The sequence below is a fragment of the Acartia tonsa genome, chromosome 1, assembly GCF_053477335.1.
Source record: "Acartia tonsa isolate MP-2025a chromosome 1, ASM5347733v1, whole genome shotgun sequence".
Taxonomy (NCBI): domain Eukaryota; kingdom Metazoa; phylum Arthropoda; class Copepoda; order Calanoida; family Acartiidae; genus Acartia; species Acartia tonsa.
The window spans coordinates 48,645,487-48,671,433 of NC_137260.1; the positions used below are offsets into that span (position 1 = coordinate 48,645,487).

General features: G+C 33.8%; 2 protein-coding genes across 2 annotated transcripts in view; both read right to left on the reverse strand.

Annotated features, from left to right (window-relative positions):
- The window catches only part of LOC145322555 (ATP-dependent RNA helicase SUV3 homolog, mitochondrial-like), a 17,263-nt gene extending 10,437 nt beyond the window's left edge, over window positions 1–6,826 (reverse strand). The window contains exons 1-12 of the mRNA XM_080164661.1: window positions 6,703–6,826; window positions 5,684–5,910; window positions 5,244–5,353; window positions 4,888–4,971; window positions 4,593–4,690; window positions 3,362–3,530; window positions 2,822–2,887; window positions 2,554–2,652; window positions 2,043–2,149; window positions 1,531–1,611; window positions 1,141–1,218; window positions 246–404 (exon numbers count right to left, since the gene is read on the reverse strand). Coding sequence (XP_080020787.1) covers window positions 246–404; window positions 1,141–1,218; window positions 1,531–1,611; window positions 2,043–2,149; window positions 2,554–2,652; window positions 2,822–2,887; window positions 3,362–3,530; window positions 4,593–4,690; window positions 4,888–4,971; window positions 5,244–5,353; window positions 5,684–5,910; window positions 6,703–6,806 — 1,382 coding nt within the window. The 5' untranslated portion in view covers window positions 6,807–6,826. The remainder of the gene's footprint in view (window positions 1–245; window positions 405–1,140; window positions 1,219–1,530; window positions 1,612–2,042; window positions 2,150–2,553; window positions 2,653–2,821; window positions 2,888–3,361; window positions 3,531–4,592; window positions 4,691–4,887; window positions 4,972–5,243; window positions 5,354–5,683; window positions 5,911–6,702) is intronic.
- Window positions 6,827–6,970: 144 nt separating this feature from the next.
- On the reverse strand, window positions 6,971–25,502 carry LOC145322562 (ATP-dependent RNA helicase SUV3 homolog, mitochondrial-like). Its single transcript, XM_080164672.1, has 21 exons — window positions 25,320–25,502; window positions 24,910–25,129; window positions 24,003–24,112; window positions 23,240–23,323; window positions 22,467–22,564; window positions 18,487–18,655; window positions 17,988–18,053; window positions 17,153–17,251; window positions 16,846–16,952; window positions 16,436–16,594; window positions 15,641–15,799; window positions 15,116–15,197; window positions 13,878–13,973; window positions 13,146–13,212; window positions 12,654–12,811; window positions 12,022–12,147; window positions 11,761–11,858; window positions 11,168–11,327; window positions 10,798–10,881; window positions 10,210–10,368; window positions 6,971–7,168 (listed from the first exon to the last, which is right to left on the reverse strand). The coding sequence occupies exons 1-21, from the start codon at window positions 25,458–25,460 to the stop codon at window positions 7,031–7,033; spliced, it is 2,580 nt and encodes an 859-aa protein (XP_080020798.1). The 5' UTR covers window positions 25,461–25,502; the 3' UTR covers window positions 6,971–7,030.
- Window positions 25,503–25,947: the final 445 nt, after the last annotated feature.

The window sequence follows — 25,947 nt, forward strand, 5'->3', positions numbered from 1 at the left end:
ATCTGTATATTAAAATGATTGGTTGTTTATTTTACACTTCTAGTTTGTAACCAACTATTTGAAATTCAAGCGCCCAATGTTTGAGCATGCGAATAAGATAACGTGGTTATAAAGCTTTGTCAACAATGGAATTTACAGAACAATGTTTCCTCTCTCTCCAAGAAAAAACAACAATAAATTTGAAATAAGTGACCATACAAACACACATGCATCGTATGAACACTTTAGTACATTATCTTTCTTACCTGATGTTAAGATTAAGCCCCATGCCAATGGCGTCAGTGGCTACCATTATTTTACACGGGTCTTGGGGATCATTGAATTTCTTGGCCATGGCCAGCTTAGTGTTAGGGGGCAAGGAGCCGTAGATTACTGCTACTTCTTTGCCAAGATTTTCCAAAGATCTTAAAAAATTATGTTACAGTTTTTTCTATTAAACCATATATCAACCTCTTTTAGTAAAACGAGGACATAAATGTCACTAGATAGGCTGTAGTAATATTTTTTAAGTCTTAGACTTGATGTTTTCATTAAGAAAGTAAATCAGTATGTCTGACGAACGTATTAAATGTATTAAAAATATATGTAGGTTTGTGATATTATTTATGACATTTGTTTAATTAAAAAGTATTAAAAAATTTTAGGTTTATAAACGCGACCAAGCCACAAAGGGATAGTTGCATAATTTGATTGCAAGCATTAGTTACAAGAATACCATGTAACATATACAATTTTTTATTACAATAAATAGCAATCAATTAGACACCACCAAAAAATGTCATCATCTGTTTTTGTGAAAACAGGACAGCCATATCAGTTGCATATATCCAAAAAATAAAATTTTCTAGTCTTGATATTTTTTTAACTACCTGGTAGAAAATTAAAATTCTTTCAAATATATGTCCTATAGATGTACTTTAAACTATTGAACAGAAAAAAATAAACAGTTCACTAAATTCAAGTTTAAATGCATTTCGTGCAACTACCCCTTTAAACCTTTTTGGATGCTTTGAATTTAAAAAAAAGACTATGGATTGCTATGCTTGGGTCAGGTTTAGACTATATCTAAAATTGTAAAAGGTTGATTTCCCTGAGGCTTACATGCGGCTAATACGACTTATACGTAATAAAAATGAATACCTTGAAATGGAATAGATATCTTGTTTGCTAAAGCAGACAATGCAATCTCCTGGTTGTGTCTTCTCTAGCCCACCAAGACCTAGTTCCACACGGGCATTACAACATTATTTTCTTTCTCAGGGATAGGACAGTGGACGATCATTTAATATACTCCAAATGATGATTAACAAAATTACCCCATCTGAAGTTTATAATTATTTGTAGGCAAGTGTGAACACTATTAAGTTGGAACAAACCAATCAAAGTCAGTAAATGTATTCAAAATCTAAAAATTCTCAAGAGACAGCGTGTCAAGACATACAAAATTGTCTAAAACCACTCAATGAGTGTTACTCTTAGGTAAAACTCTCCCAAAATTACCAAAAAAGTTAAAAATGTAATGCAAATTTTCCTTTGTCTTGAATGATGAGTTTTGTTAGTCTGTTGTAATTTCTTACTTCCACTTCCTCTCCTACACTTATCATCATTTCCCTAACAAAATTATCTTTATAAGATTAGCAGTAAAACAAGGATGACAACATCCATAAGTAGCGTAGCACAAAAAATTATGGATTGGTATACGGACAAGATTGAAGAGAATTTGTTAAAATCAAGATCACAGAACCTTTCTCACATATTTATATATATTTTGTAGTTTGACTGAGTGACCGACAAAGTAAATTGCATACTGGATTCCCAATAGTAGTATAGGGAATATTCACAAAAAAAATCCGTCGTCTATCTTGACTTGAAAATCAGCTAAATTAATAAATCACACATATCACATATCGTTACAGACGGACTAACGGAAGGACAGACAAAATGATTTTTAGAGAACTTCGCTTTTTAAAATATAGAGGGAAACAACTGTCTCTAGGGGCATAGCCGCAAGTATAAATATATATATAAAATACTTTACTAACATAACAAGATCAATGGCCGCAGCTTCTCCACAGACATGAATTTCGTCTGCTTGTAGACCAAGTAGTGCGCGTGTCCAAGCCCAGCCTCGCTGATAGTCCTTAATTACCTGAAGAAAACATCATAAAAACTAACAGAAAAATTATTTTCCATTATGGCTTAGAAAACGATTAATATCCGCTGGATTAGAACCGGTATTAAGCTTAAAAAATCATGTACCTTTAAAGATAAGAGAAAATTTACCACGACTGGTAAAATAAGAATCTTAATATTAATACAAATGTTGTTGACATTCGTCCACTCGGGGTCGATCAATCTGGAATAAATCTCATAATTCTTATTTATAAATTATTTATAAATAACTTTTTATCTTCAAATTTTTGCTTAATATCAGTATTTTTAAAACACAAAAAAATTTAGTCATGTGTTTAGAAAGATTACAAACACAGTAGAAAAAGAAACTACAATCTAAGAAGATGTATATTGTTATTGCTTTGCTGCTAAAAATGTAACCTGAATTTCATCTATGACAGCAACTTCGTATTTTTGTGCCAGATTGCTCATTTCAACAGTACACGCAACATGATCACTTGGTGTACCATCCTCAGAACACTTAAGAAAAAAAAATAATATGTTTTAGTACAATATATGATAAAATCAGTAAACTTCAAAATGCAGAATAATGCCCACTGAAAAAAAAACTGTTTGACAAATTACGTTATCTTATGACGCTTATATTATTTCCTAGGAGGTTTGTTTTTTATATTTTATAATAACTTACCATTTTTCGCTCCTCTCCCGTTACAAGATCACATGGCACTCCTCGTTCTTTACACTTGTTATTAACCTATAAATAAACATTTATATTAGATACAACATTTCATTCATAACAAAGAACTTCAAATCAAACTATAAATTAAGAGAATTTCATTCAAGGAAATTGCCATCATATAACATATGGATTGGATGTCTTAAATACAGAATTATCGCAGTAAATTGGCTCTGTCTTAAAAATCTTAAGAACCAACCAAAATATACTTGTAGCTATTTAATATTTTGCTTATTTTTAATTCTACTGATTTCAGTTGATTATTTTTTTCATTGAACCTGGTTTGCTAGAATGATAACAGATGAAGACAATCTGCGTAGTACCCAAAGACCAAGAGAGCCAAAATATAGTATTTATATCCATTGTAACATCACTATATGCCAAACAAAAACTCATGATTCACTTTTACGCGAGGTTATATTAATACAAGTCACATAAATGAATTTAGCTTAATTTAAACGACTATGAAACGGGTGAATCAATTTTCATTACCTCAACAGCCAACAATTTAAGAGGTCCACAATAAATTCCGGATTTAGCCGTCATAAACCTCTCCAGGGCATGGTAGGTCTTGCCAGAATTTGTTGGCCCAGCATGGAAAATAATTTTTCTTGTCATCTCCCTCGCCTCTGGATACCAGTTCGAAGGGTCTGTTAGATCACTAGAATTGTAAGTACGTGAGAATAGATGAAAAACTGCACCGCCAAATAAAAATTTAAAAAGTTTTGCAGAATATTACTAGACTGGCCCATAGCAAAGTATCAGAGCTTTATCGTGTCTAGGGGCTTTAGAGCACACTGTTTACGTGAAAGGGGGGGGGGGGAGAGATCAACACGAAAAAATTAGGCATATCAGATCCTTTAATAAGGTACAATGAGATTATGGAACTGTGAAGAAACGGTGGTGGAATAAACATGTCATTTACGGAGGATAAGCTTTTGCTACCCCCTCCCCCTTTTTTATGTCTTATAGAGTGTATTTTGATTCATAGAGAAAACAAACATAATGCCTCTCACTTTTTAAAAAGTTAACCAACAAAAAAATTACAATGTCTCTATAATTACCATTTGACAAGATACATACAATATTGTTTTTTTTAACAAGTTTTTTCTTCACAAACACTCAAGTGCTTGACAAACATAAAAAGTTTTTTATTCTCAATAATTTATATAGTTTGAAATAATTCTATTGAAACAAGGATGACAACATCCATAAAAGCGAAGCACTGAAACGGTAGGACAAACGGACAATCAACACTTGTATAGTGTCAGAACTGAATAATCAGAATATAAATGTATAAGAGTCGAAGCAAAACTGTAAGTAAATTTGTTAAAAACTGCTTGATACAGAATAATGTTTATGGACATACTTACATTTTAGGACCTAATTATAGAGTTGCTTCGCTTATAATATTGTACTTTGTTTTCCCAGGAATCAGTATACAAAAAATCAGATCAATCGGAAAATTAGATCACATAAAAATTTGTTGTTAAAAAAGTAAAAAAATCAACATGTTTAAAATGGACGTACGGACATTTTGGTAACAATTATAGAGTTGCTACGCTTTCTAAATCCTACCTAACTACTACAGGAATCACCATGCAAAGTTTGAAATCGATAGGACAATTCTAACATGCCTAAATTAACGAAAAAAGCTATCCGTTAAGGACGAACGGACGGACCGACCCTAATTATAGAAAAGCTTCGCTTTTAAAAAGTTTACCTAATTAGTTTAAGGTCCTCCAAGCAGTCCAGATGTGGAAATACTTTCTTAGCATGGGATAAAAAGTATGGAAATAAATCATGGTTATGGCCAGAACCCTAAAAAATAAAAAATCTGTCATTACACAATATTTCAGCTGTTTGTATTTGATAACATGTAACAAATATAGGATAGATGGCAATAAGTTAGTAGTCGTCTATCTTAAATAGCAGCTGAGAAAATCCCGTTTCCTTTTTATGTAGCTCCGATTTTATAACCAAGTTTGTACACAAAGAAAAATTATATAATAGAATACCTGTAAAATATCACCTAATAACACATGTAGGTCGGTGGGTATATATTGTGTTGCCATACAAAATCGTCGAAAACTTACAAATGCCTGAAAAATAATCTTTATTAGGTACCTATTATAAACATCAAATTGTAAATTTTATCATAATTGTCAATAAGGTGAAAAATCACGAAGGGATGGGACAATTGGCTGTTTATTACGCTATAATAATATGGATATACAACTTTGCAGACTTTTATTAAATTTCAGAAGGGGTAACTTTGTGTATAATCATCAAGAATGTTCATCGGTCATTGTCTTATCCCTTTAGATCCCTGAGAAAAAAATACTTAGCAAGAACTATGATAAATCTAATATACCTGATTGTAAAGATAGCCTTCTAGTCCGTGTTCTTTGGCAAGTAATTTGATTTGGTTATCAGTACCAAAATTATTAATTTCACGAAGAATTAACTGTCTATCTAGTTTTCCTTAAATATTTTGTAATACATAGATTAATTTTATTTTGAGAAGGTATATTGTAGATTTGTGTATAACTTTCCGTTCAAAGCTTAAGATCTCGGTAACCACTGAACCGATTAGGTTATGCTTCTTAGGGAATATATCTACTGGTCCTGTGAACTGGTTTTAAAACCATTTTTAGGGGGGGGGGGGGAGTGTAGCCTGATTTTCAAATACCCAATTGAAAGTCGACACGGGGTCCTCGGAAATGGGACTTAAAGTTATTTAACCCCTCCCCCCTCTATTGTTAACTCTAATGATTATAATTTAAAAGAGAAGCAACACTGTATCCACCCTACCTGTAAATTCTTCACCAAAATTTACATTTTCTTTATCAGGTTTAACAGTGACAGGTCTGAATAAGCTAGCAGAAGTTTTGGGTGTGGAACCATCACTATTAGTAGAAATTATTTTATTTTTGTAAAGTCTTTTATTATGTTTTCCACTTTTTCTGTCGTTGGTTGCAATTTTCTTTTGTGGTTCTTTAATAACAATTGTTGTGCTAAATGCTGAAGCTCTTACATTCCTGAAAAAAAGGTTTCCTATTGTTAAAGCTGGAAAAATGATGGTTATTACTTTTGATAAGAGTTTTGGATTAAATGTTTTTAGCAATTTCATATCTCGTCTACAATTGAGTTATTTTAAAAAATATGTAAGGTTTTCTTTAAAATATTTACGAAGTTAGTTTAATATCTTAAGGTTTAAATTGGTTATTAAAGGATGGCAATGGGCACGTGCAGGTTATAGAATTGAGCCTGGATGGCATATAAAGAATGTACACTAAGAGATCTTTTTTTGTTGCATCACTAAACCGAATCTTGCCAAATGATGTGTAAAACGTCTATGGTATGAAAGTCTAAATTGTGCATGGTAATGAGCTGCAACTGTTTTGAGCTAAGGTATTCCCCCTACTCTAACAATTTATATTTGTGACGCGCACCTGAGAAGACACTTTGTAGTTTTAAGTTATTACTCTGTTTTGGGCCGAAATTCGAACCTGTCACCTTGCCGACAGCCAGAGGATGCGCTACGCGTTATGCCTCAGTCGCAGGTCAACGTATAATTTTAAATATCAATTACAAAGAAAGGGGTAGGTTTCTGGTAGAATCCGTAAAGGTTATGTGTTATAAGTTAAATACAGTAGTAGAACGATAAAAATTTATGTTAACTTTAAAAAAAATTTTTTTTGTCTATAGTTCTTTTCAATAAGAAATACACATATTTAGTGAATATTATCGTTCTACTACTATTTTTAAGCCTTAAACACATACCTTTACGGATTCTACCAGAAACCTACCCCTCTCTTTATAGTACTTACTTGAAATCTTTTATAGGATTGTTGGCAAAGCTCTTTATTGTTGCAGAGTTGAACTGCACATACGGCCTTAGAAGCGTAAGCCTCAAAATTCGTTGGCAATGCATTTTTGTACTTGTTTAAACCTGGGCAAAATTGAATATGTTAGAATTTAAATTAATATCTACATAAATGTAAATAATATACCTAATAAAAAGAGAAGACGCTTTTAAATTTATACCTTTAGTTCAGTATAACTAACTTAATAAATTAAATACTCTTCAACTGCTCATTTTAATTCTGAAAATGTAAATTTGTTTAGACTTTGGTAAAAAAGTTTTCCTTTATTCAGCTAATTATTTTCTAAATCACTTAGCTCTCTTTTAATATTCTTTGCCATTTTAGGTGTAATAACTCCTTCTTCGATAAGGCGACTCAATAATGCAGATTTCTTTCTTGATTTTGGAGAGTTCAAAACAACAGATGCGTGCTAAAAAAACAAAAAAATCATTTATAACAGATTTAATTTAATCGGTTGATAGAACATCTATGTTTTAAGGGGGGGGGAAGTTTGTACACTTATAGGAAATGAAATTCAGTACCAAAGTTTGGGAGGGACGTATGGGCTTGTTTTTAAAGTTATCAACCTAATTCTTTTTGTAGGCTCTCTTATATGACTTGATATACACGGAAAACTTTGAAAATTGAATTTCGGTACTTTCCTTCTAGGGGCTTGTGGAGCAAAAGACCCCCCAAAACACTAAAAATATGAGTTCTGACCTTATTTTTAAAGATATCGACCTGATTTTTTCTTTATAATACTTTTTTAACATACCCGAATCAACGAACCATTACAGATTTCATTTTGGGACTTTCCTTCTAGGGGCTTGTGGAGCAAGAGACCCCCAAAACACAAAAATATGAGTACTGGGCTTATTTTTGAAGATATCGACCTGATTTTTTTTATAATACTTTTTTAACTTAACCGAATTAACGAACCATTACAGATTTCATTTTGGGACTTTCCTCTTAGGGGCTTTTGGAGCAAGAGACCCCCAAAACACAAAAATATGAGTACTGGGCTTATTTTTGAAGATATCAACCTGCTTTTTTTATATAAAAATAATATTTAAACATAACCGAATCTACGAACCATTACAGATTTCATTTTGGGACTTTCCTTCTAGGGGCTTGTAGAGCAAGAGACCCCCAAAAATCATAGAAATATGAGTTGTGGGCTTCTTTTTTAAGATATCAACCTGATTTTTTATATAAAAATACTATTTTAACATAACCGAATCTACGAACCATTACAGATTTCATTTTGGGACTTTCCTTCTACTGGCTTGTGGAGCAAAAGACCCCAAAAACACTAAAAATATGAGTTCACTGCTTATTTTTTAAGATATCAACCACTAAAAATATGAGTTCTGAGCTTATTTTTAAAGATATCAACCTGATCTTTTTAAAATAATACTTTTTTAACATAACCGAACTAAGAAACCATTAAGGATTTCATTTTAGGACTTTCCTTCTAGGGGCTTGTGGAGCAAAAGACCCCCAAAAAATATGAGTTCTGAGCTTATTTTTTAAGATAACCTGAGAACTCAATTTATTTTGTTTTGGAGGTGTTTTACCCTACTTTCCCCTAAAAGGAAAGTGCCAAAATGAAACTATTAGTGGCTACCTAGTTCAAACATGTGAAAAAAGTTTTCATGAAAAAAATCAGCTCAATATCTCTATAATGGTTTCTTAGTTTGGTTATGTTAAAAAAGTGTTCCTAAAAAAATCAGGTTGATAAATTTAAAAATAAGGTCAGAACTCATATTTTTAGTGTTTTTGGGGTCTTTTGCTCCACAAGCCCCTAGAAGGAAAGTCTCAAAATGAAATCTGTAATGGTTCGTAGATTTGGTTATGTTAAAATAGTATTTTTATATAAAAAATCAGGTTGATATCTTTAAAAATAAGCTCAGAACTCATATTTTTAGTGTTTTTGGGATCTTTTGCTCCACAAGCCCGTAGAAGGAAAGTCCCAAAATGAAATCTGTAATGGTTTGTACATTCGGTTATGTTAAAATAGTATTTTTTTATTATATAAAAAAATAAGGTTGATATCTTAAAAGAGAAGCCTACAACTCAAATTTTTATGATTTTTGGGGGTCTCTTGCTCCACAAGCCCCTAGAAGGAAAGTCCCAATATGAAATCTGTAATGGTTCGTAGATTCGGTTATGTTTAAATATTATTTTTATATAAAAAAAAGCAGGTTGATATCTTCAAAAATAAGCCCAGTACTCATATTTTTGTGTTTTGGGGGTCTCTTGCTCCAAAAGCCCCTAAGAGGAAAGTCCCAAAATGAAATCTGTAATGGTTTGTTAATTCGGTTAAGTTAAAAAAGTATTTTTATATAAAAAATCAGGTTGATATCTTAAAAAATAAGCAGTGAACTCATATTTTTAGTGTTTTTGGGGTCTTTTGCTCCACAAGCCCGTAGAAGGAAAGTCCCAAAATGAAATCTGTAATGGTTCGTAGATTCGGTTTTGTTAAAATAGTATTTTTATATAAAAAATCAGGTTGATATCTTAAAAAAGAAGCCCACAACTCATATTTCTATGATTTTTGGGGGTCTCTTGCTCTACAAGCCCCTAGAAGGAAAGTCCCAAAATGAAATCTGTAATGGTTCGTAGATTCGGTTATGTTTAAATATTATTTTTATATAAAAAAAAGCAGGTTGATATCTTCAAAAATAAGCCCAGTACTCATATTTTTGTGTTTTGGGGGTCTCTTGCTCCAAAAGCCCCTAAGAGGAAAGTCCCAAAATGAAATCTGTAATGGTTCGTTAATTCGGTTAAGTTAAAAAAGTATTATAAAAAAAATCAGGTCGATATCTTCAAAAATAAGCCCAGTACTCATATTTTTGTGTTTTGGGGGTCTCTTGCTCCACAAGCCCCTAGAAGGAAAGTCCCAAAATGAAATCTGTAATGGTTCGTTGATTCGGGTATGTTAAAAAAGTATTATAAAGAAAAAATCAGGTCGATATCTTTAAAAATAAGGTCAGAACTCATATTTTTAGTGTTTTGGGGGGTCTTTTGCTCCACAAGCCCCTAGAAGGAAAGTACCGAAATTCAATTTTCAAAGTTTTCCGTGTATATCAAGTCATATAAGAGAGCCTACAAAAAGAATTAGGTTGATAACTTTAAAAACAAGCCCATACGTCCCTCCCAAACTTTGGTACTGAATTTCATTTCCTATAAGTGTACAAACTTCCCCCCCCCTTATTTGGCAAGTTAATCTAAGATTAAAATTCCTCAATTTTTTTATAGCAAGTTATATAGCAAAATAAAATGAGTTTTATAGCTTGCTTTATTAACTTGTCCTTTAAAAATATTGAATTTCATAAACTTCTCTTAAAAATGGGAATTTCAGCTTTAGCAATCGCCATGAGATGTTATAAAATCATATTCATATAATTATTTGTAAGCCATGTTGAATCATCTCTATTTATTAGTTTTGTTTTGTTTTAAATTCCTTACCTCTAAATCAACATTTCTGTTGCTCTTTATAGTATTTGCATATTTTGATAATCTGTCGCTTGCATTCATCAGGAAAGCTTCGTCCTCTGGGGAAAATGAGACCTGCTCGTTCTTGTTTTCTATTTCAGTTCCTTCAGTTTGCCACTTGTTTCTTGATTTCTAAGAAAAATGAATTTTAACATGGAAATTTTTAGTGCTAGTTGCTATTAAATAACATGTCAAAATAATCTTTAACTGCTCATTTTAATCCTAAAAATGTAAAATTTTAAAATGAAGGGCATGTAACATCAGGAATAAGTTATAGCCGACAAGCGAAATAAATCTATGGGGGGTAGATGGATAGGTCGTCAATTCTACAAAGGCTTTTTCCACAACGACAGCTAAAAATCGCGTATAGGTTTCGTGATTTCCCCCCCCCCCCCTCCCCAATTTATTTCATTTTTGGTATAAGCTGATGTAACATAAATAAAACTATTAATAAAGTATAAATATTTCATTACAAAACAGAAAACTCAACGTTAAATAGTCAGTCAGAGAGACAAATCTTTATAGAATACACAAATAAAAGATGAAAATAACTAGGTTTACCTTCTTATCTTTTGTATTTCCTGCAAGGTTTGCATCATTGTGAGTCCATTTCTTCTTCAGCTGTGCTGTTTTGCGAGATTTCATCTGGATAAAAAAACCATTGATCATTTTGTCTCCTATAAATTGCAGAACATTGCTTTAGGGGGGGGGGGGGGAGTGAGATAAGAAAACAGAGAGATTATTTTCTTCCGTAGAGTTGTGTGTAAGCTTGTAGTAAAATGCGCTTATTAGTAACAGCTTGACTTAATAAGCGCATTTGACTACAAACTTACACAAAACTTTACAAAAAAAATACGCAAAAAATGACACCCTTTGTTATAATATGGGTTAATAACTTATAGGAACAACGGTCAGAATTTTATTAATCTACCTCAAAATCGTCCTCGTCATGGTCTTTGACGTTGGTGCTGAACTCATTCTCTCTGTTCTTTAGCAGTTGTACAATATTGACTACTCCGTTCTCTATCACAAGATCAAGCTCTGTTTGGACTTCGCGCACGATCACCACATCAGGGAACATGTCCGCAAATCTAAACATTTAATTTTGTTTGATTAACTCAAAAGGGACCATGCACGAATAAAAGCAAGCGAAGGAAAACTCCTTCCAGCATTATTATTAGGCATTTACTAAATATTAAGGTTACTGTTAAATGGGCTCTTATATTTTCAATATTGAACTTGAATATTGCTTTACATTTTAAAGGTTTTTTCTCATAAAAAAAATCACTGCTTAACATCACTTGCTATCGTTCATGCATAGTCCCCTTAAGGAACTTTAATATTGATCATTCTGTTTAATCATTAGGCAAGAATGTACTTTTTTATAAATACGAATATTTTTGAAACTATAAATTAAAAAATAGAATTGTAGGCAAATTTTCTTCAACGACCTCATAATGATTATCGGACTAACGAAATTGCCCTAGATATAAAGAAACTACCTTGACATCTAAAAATCCAAACCTGTAGGAAAGCCAGAGATAAATATCGAATACATCATGAATGGCCTCCAAGTGGATGAGTTGCAGAATAGTTTCTGGAGGGGAAAATGGCCAACCGACCTAAAATTAAAATTACCCTACATTCCATTCTCATTGATTTTAGGCTTCTAATTTATAGGAATCGTATATAAAAGCCTTAGAAAAATTCTTCCTTGCATTACTAGTAAAGAAGCACTTATCCCTTGAGATTCCTATTTTTAAGTTGAATCAACAATAAATTTACCTGGGTACAAAGCCAGTCAAAGGTTACAAGATCTCCTTTTGAGAATTGTCTGGCGAGTTTAATAAACATTGTGTTGACAAATGGCATCTTCCGGTTGATGGGGGCACAACAGAATGTATACTTGGCCTAAAACAAACAGTAACATTTACACTCCAACAACAAGTGGACCATAAACGTCCATGGGTGGGGTATACAACTGTGTAAGCTCTCAAACTTTGAAACCCCTTATTTTTTTCTTATAAAAAATCTTGGACGTCCTTAGTTCATTAGATTATAACCCAAAAAAATCAGTTTTGTTATGAGTATTAATAAGCGGGGGGAGGGGGAGTTTTACACATTTGCGTAAACCTGGAGTATAGGCTTTATCTTTGGACTAAGAGGATAGGTTATTAAAGATAAAATTATTCTTATATAACCTATCCTCTCAGTCCAAAGATAAAGCCTATAATCCAGGTTTACGCAAATGTGTCAAAACTCCCCCCCCCCCCCTCTTTAATAATTTAGTTTCAATTTTGTCAGTCCTGTGACAGACAAAAACTTAAGGAGCAATATAATTTTTTGGTTTTTTTTTTATGCCAGTGACTGTTGGATGACCCTAATCTAGATAAAATTAAAATTGTTTCAATAGTCACCTTTAGAGGCAATTTAATATGTTCAATCATATCAGCAAGGTATTTAAAATCGTCCAGCAGGCACAGTGTGTACATGGAATCATCCAGGGTCGACAGGGAGATAAATATGTCCACCAGGTTAGACAGTGTCGCTGCTGGTAAGTGGTAAGCATACATTTCTAAAAATATAAAAAAAATAATTATCAATTTCAAAATGTAATAAGTAAAAAGCTCATGTAACTTACATATACAAGTTTTAAATAGAAAATTTCACTATGGTAAACACAATAGTTAGACTTTTTTTACGATTCATTTTTTACTAACAAAAAAAACTGCATTTTCTGTCGAATATCTCATTTTCCAGAAGAAAATACGTCACCGAATATTTTTTTTATACTTTCCAAGGTTTCCAATAGAAATGTAATCCAAGGGGTAATGTGTGGCACCCTTACACCCCCACCCCTCCTAGAAAAAGCACGTACTAAGGTCAATCACATAATCATAACTATTTACCTAATTGATCATAGGTGGGATGAAGGCCTGCCTGCAAAATATCATCCGGTTGTTGAGCTAATAAAACCTAAACAATACAAAAATGATTTACAAAAAAAATATGAAGGGACAAACAGTCAGTTATGAAGTATAATTATACATATATTAGTTTCATAAAAAGTATATCTATACCGGCTAGAAAGTAGAAATCAAGATACCTACATAAGATATGTTTTTATCTTATATGGTATGACCGACCGAGAGATTAATAGAGTAGCTTTGCAACTAAAACTATAAACATAGATATTCCACTTATTATTTACCTATGAATGACATTGACCATTAACACTGACTATGTAGCAACTCGAATTTCTCAGTTGAATACATTCACGCAACTTCCCCTGGTTGTGTAAGAAGGGAATTATTGAGTAAATTTGGCTCAATAGTCACGTAAATAATATCTGTACAACCCTTATCCCAAGCTACTCTGCGGAGAGCGTCATTTATTACGGTGACTTAATTTGAGACACCTGCCATACTCGGCGAGGGTGAGGTAATAATGAGTAGCTCTCATGAGATAACGGGTCAAGTCATAATGTGCTTGAACATGGAGCTTGATAGCCCTAGTGGCTATACAAAAGTGTCTCAGCCTACTCCATGACTACTTAGGTCCAAACCCTAAGAAACTATGGCTAATCAATCAATCAAACTAATTTTAAAGACTAAACTTACATTTTTAGAATAAAATCTTACCTTCAACGGTTTTAATTCTTCTTGCTTATAAGTTGTGACAAAACCAGCTTCCCATTGAGTTCCAAATCGGCCCGCTCGACCAGCTATTTGTAATGCCTAAATAAATGTTTATAATTTATCCAAAATTGGTTCCCAAAAATTGAAGTATATTAGAGAGGAAGGGAACATTAGCATGTACATTGTTATTGTACCCAAAGTTTTGTTATCACGTTCTCTCATTTGTTGGGTACTTTCATTAATGATTGATTGGTTGCTTCAAACTAGTATTGTCCAAATTTTAATACCAATAAATTTATTCTTCAGATCTGAAGAAAGGGTAATATTGTTCAAAATCATTTTTAGGTCTTTTACAAAGAGAGGATTGAGTTCATACTTTATATGAGGGCAGTAAGAGTTTAGTTTAAGTTTTTCATATTCTAAAGTATATAGGGATGGGAATCCGTCGAATTTTTGGGCCGGATTCGGATTCCGGATTCTGAAGGAATCCGTCAAAAAAAGTGACGGATTCTTGCGGATTCCGGATTCTTATTTTTGGCGGATTCCGGATTCGGATTCTAGCAGTATTTTAAAAGGCCGTCCGACACAGAGGGATATCTTTTTTCGTTAATTTATCACTATGTTACTTGGTTGAAGCCTTAATTTGTTTAAAGTGTTGACTTCCAGCATAACTAAAACATTTAGGTACATCACATTAGTAATTATTAAAATTTGTTATGTAAAAAATTTTTTTTTGATCTTTGCCTTCAAACAGAGGGAGTTGTAAGAAAAAAGACGGTAATTTTAGCCTACCAATTTAGAATCCGGAATCCGCTATAAAAAACGGATTCCGGATCCGGATTCGGATTCCAAAATTGGCCGAAAATTGGGCGGATTCCGGATTCCGGATTCGGGATCCGGATTCCCATCACTAATAAAAATTTTAGCGGCTACGCCCCTAGAGGCCTCTAGTGGCACTTTAAATGTTTTTTTTTATTTAAAATATCTAATTACAGAAATAATTGGTTTATGTTTCGTTGGAGTCTCTTTTTCGGGAGGGGTAATTTTTTTCCAGGGGCGATTTCTCCTGATAGGGTGGTGGTACCCTCCCCCAAAATAGTTATAAACCTTCCCGGGACTTATGAGAAGCTACCCTGTTAAGGAGAACCCGATCGGTTCAGCGGTAAGCGAGATCCTTCGCTACAAACAAACAGACAAACAGACAGACAGACATCGTTCTACTTTGTACTATAGATATTTACCTGGGAAACAGAAATCAAGTTAACTTCTTTTTCACCATTTTCCATCAACTGTATCTTGTTAATCGAGTAAAATATTACTCGTCTATAAAAATGCAATTATTGGTTAATAGCTTAATAGAAGGTATGTTACAGATTATATCAACAACGAAATTAATTCGGAAAAAATCACGAAACCTATAAGTGTTTTTCAGCTATATTTGGGGTGCAACACATAGTAGAATTGCAACTTATTCATCTACTCCCCAAATATTATTTTAGATTTATTTCGCTTGTTGGTTACTTATACCTTATTACTGGGTATTTTGGCTATGATATTGTAAATAAGAGGGAAAAGTATTATAGAATTGTCCCAAGTTATTTTTTTGTTCATTTGTGAGACACAAACTATGCTTTTGACATTGTCTGACTCAACAAATATCACACAATGATGGAAAATGGTAGGAAAACAACATTTATGCACAAAAAATTATGTTAAATTATTGCAAAACAACCTAGGTATTTAATAAAGTAAAAATTATTACTTACCTTATGTTAAGATTAAGGCCCATACCAATTGCATCAGTTGCCACCATTATTTTACACGGGTCATTTGGATCGTTGAATTTGTTGGCCATGGCCAATTTTGTGTTGGGGGGTAAAGAACCATAGATTACTGCTACCTCTTTACCAAGCTTTTCCAGAGATCTTAATGTATTTACATTAGGTAACCATTACTGTTATTAGGAAGGTTAATCCTATCTAGTATAATAAGAATCGAAGCATCAAAGACAGAATTTCATACGATTCACTAAGGGTGAAAGATAATCTCTAAAAAAAACTTTGATTTCTGTCAGTTCAGTAGGTAAATAATTTGGAAACTCGAATGAAAATCTATATGTAAATTTTTAGATTATTTAAAGTTTCTGTTGATTTATTCATATTGTAGGATCCTGGTCAGACAGCCGCCTACTGATATAATACCTACCTACAGTTTTATCATGTAATTGTTTATATAATTTTTATTTGTGTTTTGTTATGCCCTATCATCCCTGGTTATCAATATAAACCTAAGTTTTATATTAATCTGTAGTTTAACTTAATGAACCGATCTATATCCATTACAGAGTGTAGAATGAGGTTTCGTTTATGACTATAAAAATGTATTTTGTGTTCAATTTCAGTATATAACAATGCTACAATAATGCTGGAAAGAGTATAGTTCGTTAGTGCATGACAGCTAGGGTTGGCATTATCAAAACAGCCGTTTTACCCTATTTTAACAGTTTCATATTAAGGAATGTTGATAAAAATATTTAAAAAAAATAAATTTTAAGTACCTACCTTGAGACACTATAGATATCATTCTTGTTGAAGCAGACAATACAATCCCCAGGCTGAGTATTCTCCAGGCCGTTCAGGGCCTTGTCCTCGATGGTCAAGGAGGTGAGCCTCTTGTAATTTCTCACCTCCACCTCCTCTCCTGTGCTAATCATTATCTCCCTGAAAATTAGTAAAAGTTTTATAATTCAAAATTTCTAGCAAACACGTGCGTTTCCTAAGTACTTATGTGTTAAAACAATAAACTGGCAAATGTTTTTACTTATTGTTAAATAACTTTGTCCACTTTAAGACTTGTCCTTCTTATAGATAGTTTAACACAAGAAGTAAAAAATCTTTAGGGATAATAACTAAAATAGCACTTTACTAGGTACCTAAAGAAAAGAAAATATAAAATTTCTGTTGATCCTAACCTGACAAGATCAATGGCAGCTGCCTCACCGCAGACGTGTATCTCGTCTGCCTGTAGGCCTAACAGGGCACGAGTCCAGGCCCAGCCTCGCTGATAATCTTTTAATACCTGAAAAAAGAAAGAGGTTAATAATTTTCAACAAAGAAATAAGAATTATAGATGCTTCCTATTTAAAAACAGAATATATGACGTTTACCATTGGTTATAGCAATCTATCTTTAATAGAAGCCGAGGAAATCTCTTATCTTACGGACTGATATTTATTATTTGTGTGCCAATAATGATAAATATCTAAATTTTTATACTACCTGAATTTCATCTATAACAGCAACTTCATATTTTTGTGCCAGATTGCTCATTTCAACGGTACACGCAACATGATCACTTGGTGTACCATCCTCAGAACTCTAAATTAAAAACGATTTAATTTCATAAGAGGGGTAATGTTTTCCAATTTTACATTTCTTTCCGCATTTTCTATAACAAAAATCAGGAATATTTCCTTATTTAAAAAAATATACAACTCTTACATATTTAATCAAAAAAATAATCATTAATTGTAAGACAGACATGTTAATTTATGACTTTTATGGGAGGAGAGTACGGTACACTGTTAAAACAGTTTAAATGCAGCTTTAAGCTTTAATTCAAAGGCCCAAAATTCCTCTTTTAAGACAGTAAACATCTTTGGGAAAACGCTGAAACCGAAAAAGGTTCCACACTCCTTAAAGCAGGGTTTCGGATCCGGATCCGCATATTTTCGAGTCCAAGGATCCGGATCCTTGGACTCAAAAAAAATGCAGAAAAAAGGGAAAAATCTACCTAAATTTATATACAATCTCAGACATTCTCTTGATGAGAGCCAATCTTTAAGGTTTAGGGTCAGACTTGAAAATTAAAAGTATTTTTGACTTCGAATTAAAGAATAAATATTTTTGAAAGGTTTGGTGATTTTATTTTTATTGTCAAGGATCCGGATCCGCACTGACCAAATTTTGAGGATCCGGACCCGCAAAAAATCAATGCGGATCCGAAACCCTGCCTTAAAGTCTAGGTATGTCTTAATGTATTTCAAATGATTAAGTGACCAAAAATGTAGCATGAACATTCATGACTAAATGTCTAAAATTGTAATAACCGTACCATTCTTCTTTCTTCTCCAGTGACCAGATCACAGGGAACAGACCGAGCACTGCATTTGTTAAAAACCTTAAACATAATATAATAGAAAAATAAGTTTCAAAATTAATAACTTTAAAAATATCTTTTCCTTTATCCATTTTTATGAATAAAATTAAGATTTCTGTAAATAATTTACATTTTTCCCCTTCCTTGCTGGAAAAAAAACCAGGAGGGAAAAAAAATTTGCAGCAGGGGAGAAAAATTGATCTTTATGCAGAATTTACACCCCTGCACTGCAATGAAATGTCCATTTCAATGGTTACAAGAGCATTTTAAGTATAGGTTTTGAGAGAGAATAAGTTTAAGCAAAAAATACTTGAGACATAAATCATAATTAATCTTTAGAAAATAATACAAATAGATTACTTCCTCCTCCTTAGCATATTATGATATACAATAACCAGAGTATTTTCAATTCATTTCACCAACTTGCCACCCAGCATTCATTCTCTTGACCTACCTCAACAGCTAACAGCTTAAGAGGACCACAATAGATACCAGACTTGGCCGTCATAAACCTCTCCAGGGCGTGGTACGTCTTCCCAGAATTGGTTGGCCCAGCATGGAAAATAATCTTTCGGTTTATTGCTCGGGCCTCTGGATACCAGTTTGGTGGATCTGTCAAGTCACTAAAAACCATCTTGATTAGCATTCTTCATAAATGCAGGGACAAGGGAATAATATCCTGACAAACAACTCTAAAGGAAAATTTCCCCCACAACCCCCTTCCCCTTTTCCTCCCCTTTTTTAACACCCCTCTTCAGTTACATGACAAAAACAAAATATACCACCAGATACTTTATAAGTTTCGAGGTTTTTTTTTGTAGAATTGTTGGTTAGAATAGCTACCCCTGCATAAAGGAGATATTGAAAGTGTGGGGGTGAATGTGCCGCTTTTAATTACCAGACCTTAAACTAAAAGAACAGGGCAGGAGGTACTTCTTGAAGTACTGGGGGATATTGACGTCCCTCCCCTTACCAGTCACCCTTCCTTCCAGGGATATGAAAGGTTTGCGTAGGACTAACTATCCTACCTGTAAAAATCCCCACAGTTACAGAAACCACCCACAAAACCTCAAACACTTATGGCTTTAACACAGCCAGAGGTGTGCATGAAACAAGAACTGTTGGAACTGATGCTCAGTTTACTGAGAATATGAAAGATGATGGTGAAATCCGAAAGGAAGCTATCAACTTGATGACAGGACCAATAAGTTCTAAGCAAAGCTGTAAGATAGGAACCTGGAATGTTAGAACAATGTATGAGTCAACTAAAACAGCCCAAGTAGTTAAAGAAATGACAAGTTACAATATCGGAATACTTGGAATTGCAGAATGTAGATGGACAGGACAAGGACAAACCACAACCAAAGATGGCCACCTAATACTTTATTCTGGTCATGAAAGTCAACATATGTATGGGGTTGCTATAATTATTCAAAAACGACATGTCAATTCACTAATAGACTGGAAACCTATATCAGACAGAATAATTAAGGCTAGATTCCAATCAAGGCACTGCAAGTTGACCCTTATCCAATGCTATGCCCCAACAAATGACAAAAGTGAAGAAGTAAAACAAGAGTTTTATGATCAACTGCAATCAATCAGAAACTCAGTACCCAAACATGACATGTGTCTAGTTCTTGGAGATATGAATGCTAAAGTAGGAACTGACAGGACTGGAGTGGAAAATGCAATAGGACACTTTGGCATAGGTACAAGAAATGAAAATGGAGAACTTTTACTTGAATTCTGTTTAAATAATGATATGGTCGTAGGAGGTACATTATTCCAACACAAAAACATTCACAAATATACCTGGACAACACCTGATGGACAAACAAGAAACATGATTGACCATATTATGATCAATAGAAAATGGGTCAAGTCAATGCAAGACTGTAGGAGCTATAGAGGAGCCGACATATTCAGTGACCATGAACTAGTTGTCAGTAAGATTAAATTAAAGCTGAAGCGTACTGGCCATGATAAAAAGAGTGAGATTGGTAGACAATATGATTCTTCAAGATTAAAGGACCCAGTGATAAAGAATGAATTTGTCTTAAAACTCAGAAATAGATTTCAAGTCTTAGAGGACCTAAATGACGAGACTGAGATCACATGGACTTCAATTAAAGAAAACTTTCAATCTACTGCTAAGGAAATCCTAGGACACAAGAAACCAGAGAAAAAGGACTGGATCTCTGAAGAAACATGGAACAAAATAGAAGAGAGAAAGAAGCTTAAAAACAAAATTTATAATGCTCAACATTTGGCTGACATGGGCAATTTAAGAGCTGAATATACTGCTAAAGACAAAGAAGTCAAAAAGCACACAAGGAAAGACAAGAGAGATTACATTGACAATATGGCTGAAAAGGCCCAGAGAGCAGCTGACTTCGGTAACATGAAAACAGTATACAACATAACCAAGCAATTAAGTGGCAAATATAACAAAAAGAGTGGTGAAACTATCAAGGCTAAAGATGGTAAATTACTTACTACAGAAAAAGAAGTTGCTGAAAGGTGGAAATCGCATTTTGAAGAAGTGTTGAACAGACCTGAACCTGAAATTACTGCTGAACCAGAACCAGGACATGAAATAGACATAGACACAAGACCACCAACTATTCAAGAAGTTAAAGCTGCTATACATAGTCTAAAGAATGACAAAGCACCTGGACCTGACTTGATAACTGCCGAAATGCTTAAGGCAGACATAGATCTTTCTGCTTGGACTCTGACTGATCTCTTTGATAAAATTTGGAGACAAGAAAAGATACCAACTGACTGGTCTAAAGGTATAATCATAAAACTACCTAAGAAGGGAGATTTGAACAATTGTAATAATTGGAGAGGAATTATGCTGCTTTCTATCCCAAGCAAGGTCCTATGTAAAGTTATTTTAAACAGAATTGATGAGAAAATTGACAATAAACTAAGAGAAGAACAAGCTGGATTCCGTGCTGGAAGAGGCTGTGTTGACCAAATTTTCACCCTTAGGACAGTTATTGAACAATGTGTTGAATTTAACAAGCCACTCCATGTAAATTTTGTTGATTTCTCTAAGGCCTTTGACTCCATACACAGACAAACACTCTGGAAAATACTAAGAAGTTATGGTATACCTGAAAAGATGATAATTATGATAACTAAATTTTATGACAACTTCCAAGCCTGTGTTTCAGTTGGAAACAATAAGACATCTGATTTCTTTAAAATAAGCACTGGAGTTAGACAGGGATGCATTTTATCACCTATTCTATTTATATTGGTCATTGACTGGGTGATGAAGAAAACCACAGAGGACAAAAAACGTGGTCTCCAGCTGGGCATACTAGGACACCTAGAAGATCTGGACTTTGCTGATGACCTGGCACTGATTTCAGAAACAATTAAACATCTACAAGCTAAGACAGATAGACTAGTCAAATACGCAGGACAAGTCGGGCTCTTTGATAATGTCAAGAAGACTGAAATTATGAATATACCTACAAACCCTGATCAAACTATAACAATAAATGGTGAACAATTGAAACAAAGCAACAAATTCACCTATTTGGGGAGTGTTATCAGCAGTGAAAATGGCTCAAAAGCTGATATTAAAACCAGGATTGATAAGGCTAGGGTTGCTTTCAACAGTCTACACAACGTTTGGAATTCAAAGAAACTTGCTCTGAAAACAAAAATCAGACTTTACAACAGTAATGTGAAATCAGTTCTTCTTTATGGAGCTGAATGCTGGAGAACTGTGAAAACTGAAACAAATCAACTTAATGCATTTCACAATAGCTGCCTAAGAAGAATTTGCAAAATATTCTGGCCAAACAAAATATCAAACATTGAGCTGTATGCTAAGACCAAGTGCAATAGTATTGAAGCAGAAGTGAAATTTAAAAGACTAAGGTGGCTAGGACATGTGCTTAGAATGGAACAAAATAGGTTTCCAAAAAAGTGCTTAAAATGGAACCCCACCACTGGTAAACGTAAACGGGGACAACCAAAAATGACCTGGAGGCGGAGCACTGAAAAGGACCTCTTTAATTTGGAATTAACATGGGGAGAAGCTGAAGCACTTGCCAGAAAAAGGAATTCATGGAGGAGCAGGGTGGCCGTATTCTCTGGACTCCACGGTCCAAAAGAGAGACGCGCCTGAACTGAACTGAAACTAAAAGAAACTCAAACTAAAATGATAATTACAACACTTAACAGTTCCACATTGCACCTCATTAAAGCAACTGCCATGCAAAATCTCAGTGCTGTAACTTTTTTTTTGGGTCGAGTTCCTTTGTGAGCTAGGATTAGTTACAAAGAGTGTCTCATTCAAAACGAGGAGAAAATACCCATTCACAAAAAATGCCAAGATGTTATTTTGCTTTATTTAAGTTTAAGGTTGCTATATCAAAATCTTGCAAGAAAAAATTTTTAAATACCTACCTAATCAATTTAAGCTCGTCCATGCAGTCTAAATGAGGGAATACTTTCTTGGCGTGGGCTAAGAAATACGGGAAGATATCGTGGTTATGCACAACACCCTAAATAAAAGCAAATATTCATTTAGGTCATATACAGGGATTGGTCAGTAAAGAAATGTTATTTATTATCATTTCAATTATAAAATAAATAAGTCGTTTAGTTACACATGGTGGATAGATTGACATTTGTTGCACTAAGAATAATGAAATTACCATTTCCTCTACCAAAGTCTAAAACATGAGCGTGCAAAGTTAGGGGTGTATAACCTTGAGGGGGGCAAAATAGGGAGAAGACAGACCCTAACATCAGGCTTTTTAGAAGGGTGTTGACACTTCAGTGAGGCTGTTTACAATACCAATAAAAAAGACGTCATACAATACAAATACCTACACAATATAGGTAAATTATCAATGGCAGGCCAATATACATTTTAATTGACCAATGGTAGGCCAGTATGACGTCATTTTTATAGGCACTATAAAAAACCTTCCACTTCTGTACTCCCACCTCAAAATTGACCCTGCTCAGGGGGGGGTGGGAGGGGGAATAAAAAATAAGTGTTTGGAGGGAAAAAATGTAAAAATTAAGAAAACTGAAAACATTTTTTCCATTCCCCCCCCCCCTTTTTGTAGTCGGGAAAAAAAATAAATCTTGTGCAGAATATACACCCCTGTCCCACCTTCCGCACGCTGATGACTTACAATATTGTCCAAGAAAACATAAATAAAACTGACCTGTAAAATATCACTGAATAACACATGCAATTCTGTGGGTAAATGATGCACATCTGTACAAAATCTTCGAAAACTTGTGTATGCCTAAAATACAGAGCTGGATCTTTAAATCATTTTAATGGTGATTTAGATCGGGGTGCGCCGAATTTAAGCCAATCACAGCGCGGCAATTTTAAAATGCCGCGCTGTGATTGGCTGAAATTTGGCGCACCCCGATCTGGTTCACCACTAAAATGATTTAAAGATCCAGCTCAGGATTATATAGAGATGGGACAATAGAACATTCATATATGTACATGAATTTAATTTACCCTAGATTTAAAGTTTGATCAGAGCTTGTTTATACAAAACAATATTTAGTTTAAGTACCCAAAGTTTTTAAGCTAACGAATGAGAGAACATCCCCTCCCCTCCTCTGCACAAGATTATTTTTTTCCCCTGCTACAAATTTTTTTTTTTCCCCTCCTAGTAAGTTTTTTCCAGCAAGGTAGGTGATAAAATGGAACAATATTTTCAAAACTCTTTAGTTTATTCATATTATTCCCCCTCCCACATATTCTTTTATTTCTTTTTCACCCAAAGAGGGGAGAAAATGGAAAAAAATACTGTCAGTTCTCCTAATTTTTATATTTTTTTCCCCCTAACCACATATGATATTTTTTATTTCCCCCCCCCCCCCCTCAGCAGGGTCAAATTTGCAGAATATACACCCCTGGACCAATATTATATTTAGTATTACTAAATCATTAGAGTTGTAACACACCTGATGAAATAAATACTCATCTAGCCCATGATCCTTGGCCAAAGTTTTAACTTCTCTGCTGGAATAAAATAAGTTGAGCTGTTTCAACAGGTCCTGCTTGTTTAATTTACCTACAATAATCATAACATTAGAAATATAAGTTATTCCCCACAGTTTTATTGGGTCGTTTGGATACTTAATAGTCACGTACATATTATCTGTACAACCCTTATCCCAAGTTTCTCTGCGGAGAGAGTCATTCATAACGGCAACTTAATTTGGGACACCTGTCATACTCGGCGAGGGTGTGGTAATAAGAAGTAGTTCCCATGAAACAGCGGGTCATAATGTACTTCATCGTGGAGCTTGATAGTCCTAGTGGCTATATAAAGTGTATCTTCCTACTCCATGACATGCCTACTATGGTCCAAACACTAAAAACAATGACTACACACACACGCTAATATAAATGAATAAAAAAATTGTTAGGATTACTTGAAGTAGAAGGAAAAATAACTACTGATCAACGGATATTTAATAAAGACTTGAAGCGTAGTTGCGCTACAAAAGCTTTTACGTACATTCGTTTAGCCGCATCGGTGATTGAATTGTAGAATAGTTATTTCTCGCATCGTATTAATAACAGCTTTCCGCGGATATAAGAATGTAATTGTACGTACAACCATAAGATTAAAACCAGTTTTATAGCCCCCAGATGCCGAAGGCACAGGCTAAAAAATGGTTTTAATCTTAAGTTTGAACATTTTTATATTCGAAATAAACTGGATATAATACGATGATAGACATAGTTTTTCAGTATTGCTGAGAACCGATTCTAATCCGCCGGATATTAATCAGTTTCGAAGCAATACGGGAAAAACAGTTAATTTACTCCCATTGAAATATCCTAACACTGATTGCTAGATACCTGCTAGTTCTTCGCCAAAGTTTATATCATCAGGATTTGGCTTTACAAGGACAGGTTTAAACAGAGCCAATGGATTATTAGTGTTCAGTCTAATTTCATTCTCATTCTTCTCCCCCTTGGGCCTCTTTATAGATGGAGGTAAGGATGAAATAGGACCGTGTCGTCCATCTTTCTTCCGGCGGAATTTGGCAGTACTTGTGCTGAATTTATTTACAGATTGCCTAAAATCGGGGAAATATTTCATTTAAAGTTTAATGCACAAGCCAGATTTTCTTTTTGGGAATAGCAAGTCCAGCCATTGTTCCAAAAATCTGGTTAGTTTTAGTCTGAGCATAAGTCATTTAAGTTTAACTTCCTTATTCTAAATTGAATTATAGCCTGCATTATATGGAAATGAAATATTTCCCCTTCCTATTAATTGATGATTCGTTGGAACATTCCAAACTTGTACTTGTTGAAAATGGAAGAGCAGTGACCAGTCTTAAGCTCACTCTGGAAGTCCTTAACCATGCCAAGGAATTCACCCCCACCCACCTACCACCAGTCAACATTTTGAGTCAAAAGATTGAAAATCTGAAAAAGAGTGCATATAAGTGTGTAATTGTTCCTGTATATTTACTTGTGTATCATGTGGTGTGTTTAGTTATTATTATACGGTGAATGAGTGGGTTGTAAATTAAACAATATAATATTAATACAGAGAGAATTATGGACTAGTTTCGTATACGTAATCACTTTCCTTAAGGTTCAGTTTCAATTTCTTTTGAATTTTTAAAAATTTAAATAAAAGATTGAATTCTAACTTATTCTATAAAACTATTTATAAGTAATTTGTCCATTAAAGATGATTAAATATTAAATAATTGCTAATAAATAAGCAGCCTTAAATTCTAAAATAAAAATGATCTAATACTATCACAATAAAGTATAATACATAAGAAATAACAAAAATGCAAGTAGCTTTCATAAATAAAGGCATGAAATTTTTTTGGTATGCTTCCTTAAAGCTCAAAATTTTCCAATCACCAAGACCTAATA

Coding starts and splice junctions, on each gene's coding strand:
- LOC145322562 (XM_080164672.1), bottom strand. CDS start 25,460: ATGTTGACTGGTGGTAGGTGGGTGGGGGTGAATTCCTTGGCATGGTTA. Junction 22,565..23,239: donor TATTCAGTGATATTTTACAG/GTCAGTTTTATT, acceptor GCTTTTATTTAG/GGTGTTGTGCATAACCACGA. Junction 11,859..12,021: donor TTGACTGGCTTTGTACCCAG/GTAAATTTATTG, acceptor TTTTAATTTTAG/GTCGGTTGGCCATTTTCCCC.